Consider the following 13536-nt stretch of genomic DNA (forward strand, 5'->3'; position numbering starts at 1 on the left):
TTCAGCTGTTGAAATCCCATTTTTCCTTCATGGACCATTATTGTTTATTTCATGAAACCTTATATGATCCTGCCTCAGATTTTCATAGAGTACCTTGTTGGTATATGTCCTTTGCCCTATTCACATCCTCTGTTGTATTATACTTATACCCAGGTGACTGAAAGTCCATAGAACCAGCACTCAGAACAATTGTGAAATTTATATTGTGGATTCTAGCTTCCCCTTTTGCCTCTTGGTGCTCCTTCCTGTTCAGACCCCAGAACTCTTTCCCTCCCTCCCCCCCATCACCTCATACCCAATTCCTCAGTATAGACAAGTTTTATTAAGGATTTTCATTTTTTGCTGGGATCTTTTATGTACCATGAACCCATCGTATAATATACTTCTATGCATCTTCAAACTTGTCAGTATGGGTGCACCTTTCGGATTGGGTAAAATTGCTGCCCGTCCCATGCCTCTCTCATCCTGTGTGATATGTTGACTCTTATCTGTGTCCTCCCATAAATCCTCTTCCAAGGAACCTCTTGAGGACTTTCCTCTAGGTCTCTTGACATGGGGTGAATACTGGGTAGCAATGGAATTCATTGTTCAGTTGACTATTTGTTTATTCCTTATTTTCTACTACATAAGTGCCTTACTTTATTTATTAATCATATAATCTCTCCTTAAAATCTCCTTTATTATAATAGAGCCAATCAAAATATGTATATCTAAGCTAATGAAAGAACCTAAGATTGATTTGCATATTCTAAAATTTTAAATAATTAGTATAAAATAAAAAAATGGAAGGCCAGAAGCTGTTGTGTTGGTATTAATTTCCTCTGAAGTAAATTTTAAATGCTTCAGAGTCTAAAGATTTTTGACTTTACCTTAAGCTTCCACATACGTTGGTGTAGTAATATTCAAGTGGACAAGAAGTGGTCTTCTAGCCTAGGCTATACTTCAGACATCTGTAGAACGAAGAATTCTCTGTGTGTTAGTGATAAGAATAGGGCAACCTTATTAATCACATTTGCAAAGCTGTTTGTTTGTAACAGGTGTCTGATTTTCACTAGCATCCTTTGGGTTGGTGATCTCTGATGGATAGTTCCACTTTCTGATGTCCACGAGTGTGGGATTTTGAGTTGCTGTTCACCATGTCTGTGTTCTGAAGCACATCTGGATGACATTTTCAATCACAGCTGTGTAATAGAGGCCATTCCTGTGCTGTTTATGTTGATAGGTGTGCATCTTTTCCTATATCCTTTCTGCACAGCCAGGCTGATTATTGTTTCTCTTAAGAGAAGGACTAAATGTTACCAGGTGGGTAGTTATAGATGCAAAGGCAGAATTCTGTACTGGTTCAGGGCCATTGGCACTTGGTAGTTCTGCTTTAGTTTTCAGAGCATGGAATTAGGGGATAACTGATTTTTTGACAAAGGGAATGAATCTTAAAATTTTTTTGGTTACTCTTTCCTTGATATTTTGCTTTGCTTAAGAATTTTCTTTTTAAGGCTTTGGAAGCCCTGGGGTCTAAGTCCTGCTTCTGGTGCTTATTAGATGCTATAAGCAAGTCATTTAATTTTCCAGAGCCTCAGTTGATGTATTTGCAAAATGGAGTTAGTGTTTGTTGAATATAGAACAGTAAGAAGCTAGCGGAATATTCTTCATATCAACTTCTTTTTAGTAACTACTATGTATAGGAAAAAATATTTAGTATGAAGCAGGGTCCTTATCCTTGTATGGTTTACAACCTAGTTGAAGAGGCAGGGTATCTTTTATAAGTGCTGCTTCTCAGATATAGAGTTCTTTAAGGTTTACAGAGTTCTTTTTTATTTAATCACCCTTTGGTGCTAACCCGATAATGGGCATCTCTGAACTGAGCTTGATGACAGTTCTTGGGTGACTGTCACGCAGTCCATTACTGATCTGATACTTGGAGACTTTTCAGCTTGGTAGGATCTCCCAGAACAATAGGAGGAACAAGTAGGTAATAATCCTTGAAATTTATGATGCTTTTTAAACCTTAAAGTTCTCCATAGAATCCAGTAAGATAGATGAGGAAACTGAGGTTGGTGCAAGTGACATGACTTTGAGGACCGTACTACTTAGAAATGGAAAAATAGCTCTGAAATCCTTTTGAATCTCATTTTACAGATGGGGAGCTTAAATGAGTTGTCTGTGGGTCATGTAGGTAGTAAGTATTAGGGCCAATATTTTAACCTAACTCCAAATCCAGGCCTTTTTGTACTACTCTATTACTTTGCTTCTCCAGCCTGGTTATTGAGAGCCCCTTGAAGTGGGGGAAGCTGGACTTAGACTAGCTTTGAACAAAATATAGGCGTTAGACAAATTGGAAAGGAGGGGGAGGCCATTTTAGGCAGGGGAAGCAGTGTCAACAAATGAATGGTGGTGGAAAATTGTTTAGTTTGCATGGTAGATTTCAGGGGAATGATAAATGGAGAGGTTTAAGTGGTATACATAGTTAGCATTTATGTATGTAGGTATATAAATATAAATGGTATGGAAGAGGTGCCAGATTGATTGTGAAAGGCCTTGAATGCTAAACTAAATTTGGATTTTATCCTATATTATAGATAATGTGGAATCAATAACTATTTGGTTAGAAGAACAATATTTGCATAGTGGCATTTTAGAAAAGTTAATCTGATGTGTGTGTATGCATACATATGTGTATATATATATATATGTGTGCTTAGTTATATTATAGCCTTCTTTAGAGCTGTAGTCGGGGGACGGAGGAGAAAAAATAAAGTGAAAAGTGAGCATCAGAGAACAAAAGAAAATTTATAGAAAGCAAAGAAAACCTGGGAAACTTTGAAGACAATGCCTAGTATTTATTGTGTAGGTTTTATTATATATCTATTATATAGGTTTTCTTGAAATGAAAATTTGTTTCATATTGAATCCTTATGTTCTGCTGTGTACATGCATTTTTTTCTTTCCTTGTTTTGTATTTAAGTTTAAAATAAATAAAAAAAATTCCCCCCAAATAAGTTCACCTGATATTACCATAGCTGGAGAGCTAGAAGAGACCTTAGAGATCATCTGTTCCAAACCTCATCATTTTACAGGTGAGGAAAAAGAGACTGATTAGATTGGGGAGAAGAAAACAGAAGCTAGGAAGTTACGGAAGAACCTATTCTGAGAGAGTTCTTGTATGAGATAGTGAGGGCCACGAGGGTGGCGACAATGGCAATGGAAAAGAAGAAGCCGCAGGATTGTGTGTGTATGTGTGTGTGTGTGTGTCTGTCTGTCTGAGAGAGAGGGAGGGAGAGAGGAAGAGAGAGAGAGAAAGAGAAAGAGAGAGAGAGAGAGAGAGTTGGGAGGTAGGAGGTGGGAGAGGGAGGGACCAGAGAATCAAGAACAGAGATGCTTAGAAGAACAGTAGTGGTAATAATCCTAATTCATAAGTAATAGCAAATTGCACTGACTTGTAAGTGCTCCATAAAATAATCCTGTGAAGTAGGCAACACTGACAGAAGTAGAAAAATATAGAGAGGAAAGTGTTTTGTTTTTTGGGGAAGATGCCACGTTTGATTTTGGACTTTTTGAGTTTCACATGACTGTGGACATGGAGGGAGGTAGTTGGAGGTGAGGATATCTGGAACTGGGCAAATAATTGACTGGAGAAGAGAAGGTTTGGGGAAGGGGTGGTAGATGTGATATCAGTTTTCCAAGTACAGGGTGTCCCAAAAGTCTTGTTGCAGTTTAAAGCTTAGTAATTCGTATTTAAAAGTCTCGAGTGGAAGAGAAGTTAGGCTGTCTTGTTACTCTTGGCCTTCGAGGGCAGAACTGGGAACTAGAGGAGGAAATTATAGAGAGGGTGATTTCAGAAAGATGTAAATAAAGACATCATCGTAATTCAAAGTCTCCAGAAGTGAAATGAGCTTCCTCAAGAGAGTGGGTTCTCCTTTGCTGGAGGTCTTTACGTAGAGGCAAAGTAATAACCACTTGTTAGGCATTTTAGAAAGCATTCATATGGATCAAAATAGATGGCCTTTGAGGATACACCCCAAATTTTGATTGTATAATAACAATCCTTGATTCTAACCCAGAAGAAATTGTAACCCGTGTCTAGGTTAGGGTTGATAATGTGGATTTGGGACTTTACTGTAGGGGATCTTTTGGGAAAAATATGAAAGGCAGAATGTCTGGGGACTGAACTTTGGGGTCAGATGTCAAAGAAGTTTACCTTAGGTATTTTGAGAGAGAAAATGGAAGGCAAGAAGGAAGAGTTTCAGAGTTTGATTGTCAACGTCAGATATTACAGAGAGGTCAAGAAGAATGAGGACTGAGAAAAGTCTGTTCCGGGGATGGATGCACTGCAGCCTTGAGGCCACATGTGGCCTCAAGTGCGGCCCTTTGACTGAACCCAAACTTCACAGAACAAATACCTTGAATAAAAATATTTATTCTGAGAAGTTTGCATTCAGTCAGAAGGCCTCTCCCAAGGGCCTAGAAGGCCACCTGGTCTTGAGGCCATAGGTTCTCCACCCCTGATCTATTTGATTTGGTGATTTGAATGTTATTTATGACCTGTAAGTTGGCAGTTTCAGTTGAGTGGTGAAGGTGGAAATCGGTTTGCTTACAAGGAGTTGGTGAGACAGTAGATAGAGAGGAAGCAGAAGTAGCAATAGTATTATTTATCAACACATATAATGCTTTGTGATTTACAAAGCTCTTTTCTGATAACCCTGTGAAATAGTGGGAGTATAATTATCCCTCTCTCTAGACTCAATTGATCACTAAGCATTTATGAGGGACAAAGACAAAGTGACACTAGCCCCTGCCCTCAAGGAACTTATGTTGTGGTAAGGAATAAAAACCATACATATAAATAGGTATATACAAACCACATACAGGATAGACATAAGAAAACTTTTGAGAGGAGGACACTAGCAGATGGGGAAGACAGGAAAAGTAAACAAATAAAATTTTGAAGGAGGTTAAGGACTCTAAAAAGTGGAGGTGAGAGGGGAGAGTATTTTAGGAATGGGAAAGGGCTCATAATAGAGTGTGGAATGAGAAGGGATAGCAAGAGACTATAGAAAGTATGCAGAGGAATTATGGATAAAGATAGAAAGGGACCAGTTTGTGATGAGTTTTAAATGCCACAAGAGAAAGTGAAGCTCAGACTAAATGCCAGCCCTGGCATTGAGAGCTAGATGACTGGTTTTAATTTGTGGCTGCTGCTTCCTTCCTGTGTCACCTGTCAGAAGTATTATTGTGGACCTCAGTTTTTTCATCTGTAAAATCAGGGATTTGGTCAGGTTAAGATGACTTTCTCGTCATTGCCCGATTAGAGCTGGACTGGAAATGAGCTTTTTGGACTTTAAAGGTCATTGCTCTTTCTGTGTCACATACACTGCCTCTCAAGGCAGTAAGTAAGAACAGTTAGTCTGTTCTACAGAACACTAGATACTTTTAGATAACACATTAAAAAAGTATGTATTTTTAGATAGAGGACTTGAATTTATCCCTGAAATTCTTTTATTATTTCTTTTTTTTTTTATTTTGTAATGTTTAACAATCACTGCCATACAATTGTGATTTTATCCCCCCCACCTACCCCCCACTCCCCCCCTCCCTCCCCACGACTGCATACAATTCTGTATAGATTCTACATATACTTTCCTATTGAGTATATTTTCACTATAGTCATGCTATGTAGTCAGACTAAGATAAATGAAAGAAATCGTATAACAAATCAGATCATGATACACAAACACATACACATACACAAACATGATCTGCTACAATATGTGAGTGACTTCCATATTTCTCTCTCTGAGTGTGGCAGGCATTTTGCCTTGAGATCCTCCATTGGGATTTTTTTTTTTTTTTTGGTAAGAAGTTCTTGTGTATTATTTCTAATGGTAGCAATACCAGATACTCAATAATGCCTCCGAGTCTGTACAGTGGTGCTTTTTTAAAATCAGTTAATCAGTAAACATTTATTAAGTGCTTATTGCGTGCCAGACACGGGTGCTAAGTGCTTTTCGTGCATTTTCTCCTTTGATCTTCAATGAAAGGGAATGTGTAACTGTGATCCAGAGGTGTTCAACTCACAAGTCAGGGCTGCATGGCAAAGGTCTGAACCAGATTAAAGTGTAATTGAGAAATGACTAATAAAATAAATAAAAATGGATAGAACATAGATAATGCTCGTCTGTGTTTTTCCCAAGTTAATGTGCTGCTGCCAGGGATCCATTTCTATTTAACTTTGATACGTTGCTGTGGTCAGTCCAGGCCTTAGCTTAGCCACATTAAATCCAAATGGTGATTTGGGTCACTTACAAGATTATCGAGGGCCTCTCTATTGTCTTTGTAGGTTATACCTTTCTGTTCATTCCTGTGTCTTCAGGTGTCTTGGCTCATTAGTATTTCATCCTTGTTGGACATCCAGAGAAACGAAAGGTGACATCTCATATTGGCCAGTGTTGCTTTCCGTAAACAGATTTTGGGGATATTTAAGGTGGTTGTTGTGGGATGAGAAGCTGAAGTGATTTGATAAACTGAGGTATTTGGATTGTGTAAGATTTTTATTGGTTGACATGCTGCCTCCTGTTAACCTGGAAAATGGAAACTTCACCACTAATTTACTATAGTAATGTAAAGCTAAAATTCAGAAATGTTACATGAAATGTATTATAGCTCTACTAAATAATGTTTGTTTTTTTTTTAAACAGTTTCTATGCAGATTTTGGACCTCTGAACTTGGCAATGGTATACAGATATTGCTGTAAACTCAACAAGAAACTAAAGGTGAGTTTATTTTGGTATGAGAACTTACAAGGCTTGATACAGTTGATTTTGACCAAGAGTTTGCTCTGTAGAGACCATTTTGTTGTCTGATCCTTAAACTCTGGGAGTTTGTGTGGACACTTGTCCACCCATTCACCAGCTGAAACTGATCCTCTTGAGTTCACCACAAAGGACATGTTCACTTCTTTTACTTTTCAGGTTGGATTGAAATATGAACCCAGTGAAGTCACTGGAGTAGTGAGCTGAAAAATAAAGGGCAAATCCTCTTAGGTTTTCATTAATGAGTGTCTCTCAAATTCCCAACTAGGATAATCTTCCCGAAACCTTTATGTCTGCCCTGGAACATTGTTACCAGGTGATATGATCCATGATTACATGGCAACAGCTCTCCAGAAGTAAACTTTGTTTTGTTTAATAAAGATTTAACTTTGGTTTCACTTCAAAGTGGTCTGTGTACATACACAGGACACCTTATGTGTATATAAGTGCATACACACATTTAAATATATGTACATAAATCATGATACCTTGAATAAGCTAGCAGTGATTTTGTTAGGATTGTTTTGCCTTTTGTGTCATTCAGGGCCAGAAATGTCATATTTAGATGTCTATAATATTGAATCTGTTTTTATTTCCCTTATTTAGATACATAGATTTTGTTTTCTTTAACATTATACGTTCACGTGAAGGATATTATACCTACATTCTTTGATATTGTGGTTATTTTCATCTTTTGTTCAAGCAAGAAATAAAAAAGGTTTGTTTTTTAATGCAGAAAAATATTTAATCTGTCTTTTCTACATCAAATTTTTCAGGTAAATTGGTACTTAATTCTAACTAAAAGTAGATAAAAATTAACAATAATTTCAATTCTGAGATCAAAATTTGTTAATGTTGTTATTAAATAGCCACTTATTGAATGACGCATCTGCAGTCCCCACTCTTCTGTTGGCTGTTAGTGAATCAGCACATTGTCTTAAAAACATAAAAGATACACAATGCATATTTGTTGATGTGAATGACAGCAGTTGATCACTGTGTTAGGGAGGAGTGATGGGCTGGTTCAGATTGAGCATTTACCATAGGATAGTAAATGCACTGACTATTGTCATTACTCTAAAAATACATTTTATTAATGCCTTCCGTTTTTACATCCTAATCTTTTCTAGAATGGCACAACTCTCCCCTCCTCCAAATTGACAAATAAAAGGATTTAATCAAGAACATTAATTACAGTGACAATACCTATCAATATATATATACAAAGTTCTGCTCATGCAGTCTCCTCCTTCCCCTGCTATTCCTGTACTTTTAAAGAAGTGTGAAATAACAGTGGAAGGAAACTATTGTAGCTAATGCTAATGTATTATTAAATCTGTTATTATCTACCTTTGATGGAAATGATTTTCAAAATGTAATATGAATTGGAAACATACATAGTAGGCATTTACCCATCATTCAAACAAGGTTATAGTTTTCAAAGAACTATTAATACCTTTTAGCTTTCTACTGAGGCATATTATAGTTCAAAATATATACTTGAGACATTTTCATTCTTCAAAGACCATTTTTATGTAAAGTGTATTTTTAATGAGTGAATTAGTGGGGAAAGAATAATTCATCAATAATTGAAGCCTGTTCTTTCTTTTGGGGATTAAGTAATTTTTTTGTCTTTCTGATGTTATTTTTTTAATGCATTTGGTGTAAAGTGGGTGTTAACAATAACAGTCTGGGAACTGAGCCTGTTTTATGAGTGATCAAAGAGGGAGGGAGGAGGTCACTGTTTAGAAAAAGCTGGCAATGTATTCACATTTAACCCAAACCAAATACAAAAGAGCAGACCTGTTGAGAAACAACCATTTTAAAGCTTAATGCATTCCCTGCTGTATAGTACGAGCACATAAAGCCAATTTTCAGTTGTAACTTTTCCCAGAGTTTTGTCCCTTCTTGACCATCTTGCGTGCCCTGATGAGACTACTCTTCTGCCCCTCTCTCCCCCCAACCCTTCAGTGGCTTTCCATTGTCTTACAGTTAAAGTCTGACTTTATTATGTCGGCATTTAAGCCTTTTGAAGAGAGGTTGCTAATCTGTTTCTCCAAGCAACACTCCAAAATGGACTACTTAACCCGAATATTTCTGACTTCTCATTTTTGATTATTATACAGTTTCCTTCTTTTGTTTGGAGAGCCCATTTCTGTCCTTTGAAGATGGCATCCACCAAAATGCTGCCTTTTCTGATTAATCTTTCCCTCAACTGGTAGTAATTTCCCCCTCTCAATCAATGCTCATGCCCCACTTGGTTTTTTCTTTGTTTCTTTTGCGGGGGGAGGGAGTAGAATGAGCCATCATAGGCTTGGAGATTTTGAGCCTGGATTGCAGAATTCAAACCCCTTATTTTACACATGATGAAACCAAGACCCACATCTTGAATCCCAACTCTGAAACTTGAGCTTTGTGGGCTTGGGTAAGGTACTAACCACATAGAGCCTCAGTGCTCTCATATGTTTTAAAAAAATGGGGATAATAACACCTACTTTATGGGATTATTTTGAGGAAAAGCTCATGGTAAATCTTAAAGCAAAATGTTAAATGTGAATTTTTGTTAGCCTTTTTCCTGCCTCTTATTTAAACATACAGTCCTTTTCCTTTTCATTTTTGTATTCCTGTATAGTGTTTTGAATATAGGAGGCATTCAGTCATCATAGCTGGCTAGGATTTAAGGTTTGCAAAGAGCTTTACGTGTATTGCTCATTTTGATCCTTGCAACAAGCCCTGTGTGGTGGGTGTTATGTACACTTTACAGGTAAAGAAACTGAGGCTAAGAAGTTAAGTGACTTGCCTGAGGTCACACAACTAGTAATTGTTATAGGCAGGATTGGAACTAAGATCTTTTGGACTCTAATTTCAAAACACTATCTATCCTCTGTGTAGCCTGGCTGTGTAGTAAATATTTATTTCATGAATTTGGAATGATTATTAGGTTTTAGTAGAGTTGCAACTATTAACGGAATAGTGAGAAATCCAGCCTCAGGTCAAAGGCCTTGCTGATCCAAATAAGCTTCCTAGGTATCTTCCTTGAAGCCAAATTAGGGGACTTTTGAATTTGAATTGAGGGCATTTTTCACTCACGAAACCTTTCCTTGGCACTAAATTCCAGTTTACGGACATTGTACCTTTGCTGCCACCACTGTAACTGGATGCTCTTGCGTGGCATCTGCCCTCACTTTCCCTTCATACCCCGGTTTGTCACAGTGATCAGACTGTAAGGATGGACTTTCAAGAGTTTATTCACCAGGGAAAAAAAGAACATGTTGAATCAGAAGTAATCTCTCAGAATGAGGTAATCAAAAGTTCGTACAAAAGTATCAAGTGTTAGGCCAAATTCCTTGATCTATGATGATTTAAGCTTAGCTGGCTCTGTGTTTATCTCCAGGCCAAGAATCACACTGGGTTTCTTTACCACTGTCCTAAAAGAAGAGTATCTTCCACCAAAGATCATTCCCCATGCTTTTAGACTGGCCCATCTGATGACTGTGAATTGAACACATTGGTCCATTTATTCTGTAATCTTAGGGTGTCTCCACTGAGTAGGAAGCCTTCTGTTGTATAGTGAGCATAACTGTGTAGGTATTTGCCTACATTTTTACTTTATGTTATGACTTTATACCATCCAACTTTCCCTCCCCATTCCCCTCAACCAAGAGGAAAAACAAATACAGAAAGGGTAAAAGTATCACCTCAGAAACATAATAAAGTACCACTCAGAAAGCACACGGATGCCATCCATCACTGTTGCCAAACACCTCATCCACTCTGGCAGTCAAGGCTTACTTTTCTTTCTCCTGTATTTGGAGGGATACCACTAAGATTCCTTTCCACTCCAAAATTCTGTGATTTTCATAAAGAACAAGTCTCATGGGGTTTTTTTAGCATAACTAACATGGGAAAGAATTGAAATACAAGACTCATAGTGAAGTAAAAGAATCACTGTCTTCAGAGAGATGGAGTTTCTTTAATGGATAAAGGCGGGGAATCAGCCAGCAAACAGCCATTGGGTACCTCCTTTGTTCAAGGAACTATTTTAGGTGCTGTGGAAGGATAGAAAGGAGATACAGTTTAGGATAGTGGAGAGAGTTCTGGCCTGGATTATATTAGTCGTGGCAATGCTACTTAGCCACTTTAGGATCATGGCCGCTTTATGAAATGTCCCTGCATTTCTTAGTTTGCAGAATGAGAGAGTTATACTTTCCTTCTCCAAGGTCCTTCCATGCCCTAACTGTGGTCTACACATATGCTATCAAGGAGCTTAGAATCTAGTGGAAGAGCCTTTTTTATATACATATGTGAAAAAGTTAATCAGGAAGGTAGGATGGTATATTGGAAGAAACACTGGACTTTGAGTTAGATGAGGCTAGGGTTCCAGGTCTGGTCTCTGATACTAGCTATCTGGTTGGTGACAAGTTGCTAAATCTCTCTGAGAAGTTGTAAATCCATAGTTCTTACCTCCCAGAGTTGTACTGAGGATCAAATAAGTTAATATTTAGAGCACTTTGTAAAATTCAAAGAATTAAGAAGGTGCCAGTTATTATTATTATTATTATATTTATAAGAGTAAGGACATAACAGGAGGCAACAGTTCCAGAGCAGATGAAAAATGGCTCTGTAATAAGTGCAAGTAGACTGTTCACAGAAGGAGATCACTGTGGACCAGGATTCTGAGGAGAGCTTTGTTGTTGAGTCATTTGGGGTTTTCTTGGCAGAGATACTGGAATGATTTGCCATTTCTTTCTCTAGCTCATTTTACATATCAGAAACTGAGGCAAACCCTGATTAAGTGACTTGCCCAGGGTCACACAGCTCGTTAAATGTCTAAGGCTGGATTTGAACTCAGGTCCTCCTGACTCCAGGGTAACACTTAGCTGCTCTTGAGGAAAGCTTTAGGCAATCCAATTCATTTCTCTGTCTCTATCTCGGTCATCTTAGTGATTTCTAAAAACATGTCGACAGGATGGCACTTTTTTTTAACAGTTTGTTCCAGTGTCTCTTAACTATCTGGAAATATTCCTAAGGTCTAGCTGAAATCCTTCCAGCTACAGTTTAGACCTAACTCTGTCTTGTAAATTTGATATGAGTTTATTAAATGTGAGTCTAACATTGGATCGATGCCTCTGACTCTACTATTATGCCAAGGTTAATTTAAAAAATAAACCATGAATTCATAATTTAGTGATTTTGTACTATTCTGGCCAAACACATATTAGGGAAAGAAACCTAGCAACCCTTGCTGAAGATTCAGGTCATGTTGTCATGGGCTCGTTTTTCTGAATTTCTTGTTCTAATGTGACTGCACAGTTTTTAAATTTGTTTTCCTAGTGTGTTTTGATGAGCCCGCATTGCATTTGCAGGTGGTCCTTGAAGACAGGAATTACCTGGTTTCAAATTGTGGATTAGTACGTCTCTAGCCCACTACCTGTGTGCTGAAAGACTGTGGCCAAGTCACTTCATCTTGTAGTACCCCGGACGTCTCTCTAAGACTATAAATTAGTGAGAATTTGCTTGTGAAAGCATTTCCTTCTACAAAAATGAGTTTTTTACTTATGTTAAATAATAGTTATCTGATGATATTCCTTATGCTGTTAGTAAGATTGTAATATATACGTTCTAGTTCACTGCAGAGAGCAGGCCTTGTGTTACTGTCAGAGTAATTTTTTTTTCAAAGTCCGAATTGCGGGGACCATTTGTTTTGTGGTAGTTACATATTGATTTCTGTCAGGTAGCAAGCATTCCATGCAGAGTGACCTTGATTTGAATGGGCAGTTGATCGAAATGGAAAAATTCTCAAGCTCATGCTTATTTCTAAGCTGCCTCCTTGTGCCTATATTGAAGAAAGATCTTTGTGGGGTGGTCGTCACATTTTATTGTTTTTCTAATGATTTCACCTGGAAAGGTGGATGGCAGTTTTAACAGGCATTCACAGTTTGAGGAACTATAAATGCCACTTAAAGGAAAATGCCATCAGCTGTTGAAAGAATAGGGTTAGAGGGCTGACCAAAGGAGAAATGGAATGTTCTGTTTAAAAAACTCATTATTTAAAATAACCCCTTGAGACCTACTTGGGAAGAAAAATCTGACCTTCCCCCAACACCTTCAGAGATCTACTGAGAGTGCGCCCTCCTCTCTTACCTAACTTCTGGTGAAGTTTGTTTGAATTTCATTAGACTGTATCTCATTAATAGGCCTTATGGGCCTTGTACTCAAAGTCTTTTCAGAACTGTATTCTGCTGACTTAGCTTTCAAAAAACTCAGAATCATAGCTTCCATGGCAAGAGGAGGAGGCAGGGGAGTTGGGATGCCCCACACATGTTTAATATTTAGAATTTGACATATGCAGAATGTGACTGGGCCTATTTAATTTTAATTTTCCTTACAACAGAGCCATAGGTTGAGAAGAAAGTTAAATGCAAGTCCCTAAAAGAAGTAACTCTCCATGGTGGAGTATTGTTTAATACAGTAACTCCCACATTGGTTTTTTAATGCTTGTACTCAGGGGCATGTTTAACAATGAGATCTACGAAAAAAATATTTGTGACATTTTAAAGTTTAGTCTTCATTTTCTCCATCACTTTATTAAGTCTGTCCTCTGGGTAATCAATGAACCCTGATTTATACTATTTGCTGATTTCTTTAGTAAACAAATATTCACAATGAAAATTTAACACTAGGTTTTTAGAGCTGGTTCCAGCACACCCCTGTCTATAGTTATCTCGG

The 13536-nt window shown here is 37.7% G+C and overlaps 1 protein-coding gene across 9 annotated transcripts in view; it reads left to right on the forward strand.

Moving 5' to 3' along the window:
- Positions 1-13536, forward strand: part of CDC14A (cell division cycle 14A) — a 238305-nt gene that overhangs the window by 31885 nt on the left and 192884 nt on the right. For all 9 annotated transcript variants that reach the window (XM_072644128.1, XM_072644132.1, XM_072644137.1 and 6 more), the window contains one exon: positions 6693-6768. In XM_072644128.1, the coding sequence (XP_072500229.1) occupies positions 6693-6768 (76 nt within the window). The remainder of the gene's footprint in view (positions 1-6692; positions 6769-13536) is intronic.

Source organism: Notamacropus eugenii, chromosome 2 (assembly GCF_028372415.1).
Source record: "Notamacropus eugenii isolate mMacEug1 chromosome 2, mMacEug1.pri_v2, whole genome shotgun sequence".
In the NCBI taxonomy this organism is placed as follows: domain Eukaryota; kingdom Metazoa; phylum Chordata; class Mammalia; order Diprotodontia; family Macropodidae; genus Notamacropus; species Notamacropus eugenii.